General features: G+C 45.7%; 1 protein-coding gene across 1 annotated transcript; it reads left to right on the forward strand.

Moving 5' to 3' along the window:
* Positions 1–92: 92 nt before the first annotated feature.
* Positions 93–861, forward strand: PHALS_01008 (Puromycin-sensitive aminopeptidase and related aminopeptidases; the record flags this gene model as incomplete). Its single annotated transcript, XM_024730786.1, has 3 exons — positions 93–138; positions 178–555; positions 626–861. The coding sequence occupies 3 exons, from the start codon at positions 93–95 to the stop codon at positions 859–861; spliced, it is 660 nt and encodes a 219-aa protein (XP_024581029.1).
* Between the last annotated feature and the right edge of the window lie 405 nt (positions 862–1266).

The following is a 1266-nucleotide window of genomic DNA, read 5'->3' on the forward strand; positions in this document are numbered from 1 at the left end:
ACCCCATTAGCATTAAAATTCAGTCTTTATATTCGCTCGCGCTGGCGTCTTGGCCCTTCCAGTTGCATTGGACTTTACCAGTACCTACATTGATGAAACAGTTTCTCTATGCTGGAAGGAAATCTCGCGCAACATGTGGTACTATTCTGTGATAAAGCGTTTTACCCTGAACTTTAGCGCTACATTCGCGCAATTTTTGTGCACGTGATGGATCGTTTGGTTGGCATTCCGATGCCTCGAAGGAGCAAAGTGACCCCGATGGGGGTGAGTTTCGAATAACAGTCATATATCGCTTAGGACTTGCCAATAATCTGGATGTCATCAAAGAAGCGAGAAAGCGCTTTCATGCCTATACTGGTGGTGATCTCTCTGCTCTTTCAGCTGATCTCCGTAGCTCTGTGTTTGATATCAAGGAAACATTCGGTGAAGCTGGCAATGCCAAGTTGTTGCACGATTTATACAACAAAAGCGATTTCGCTGGGAAAGGGAGCGATTGTCTTGGTGCCATGGGCTTAGTGTCGAGATTATCTGCTATTGGATTGGGCCGTAGAAAATGTGCGATCTCAGGATTTTCACTATCTGTTTCGCAGTGTGGCGAACGATAAGCCGACAGATTGCTTGACAGTATTGACAAGACAAGTGGGACTTTTTGTCGAACAAGTTCTCGGCGATGACATTGGGCTACATGTATGTGGTGTCATTTCTGAATTTCAAAGTGAATCAATGGCTGTAGAGGTCGAGGCTTTTATGGTGGGCAATAATACGTTGAGATACAAGCGTCGCCTCGAAGAAGCGCTCGAGGGTATGCGCTCAAAAGTGCTGTTTGCTGTCGCGACCGTGAATCTCTGGCCATGTGGCTAAAGGAACGAGCTGTTTGAATTCACGGAGCGGTCCCACCAAACATCATACACATTTACATGTGCTATATCTTGTTGTTCCTGATGATCATAGTGGACTGTGTGTGGACTATGATAGGGTTTAGTACTCGAATTCACTAGATATTAAGCAGGACAAAAGAAATGTCTGAACGTTGGCGGACTTGTTCATGACATTGTGTGTGGTAAATTTGTTAGTATCCAGCTTAAATGGCATTTACAACCCTCTAGGACTGCTTCAATTCCAATGTTTGCTTCACGGGTGCGCTTGAAGTTCTTGTCCGCTCGACAAGGCTTGCGGACTATGTACAGGAGTTACAGACTTTCATCGCCGCAATGGCATCTGACCATCTCCCGGGGACGGTCCTGCTGTCAAAATCAGTGCAGTTAA

This window comes from Plasmopara halstedii (genome assembly GCF_900000015.1).
Source record: "Plasmopara halstedii genome assembly, contig: Scaffold_1282, whole genome shotgun sequence".
NCBI classification, from domain to species: Eukaryota; Oomycota; class Peronosporomycetes; order Peronosporales; family Peronosporaceae; genus Plasmopara; species Plasmopara halstedii.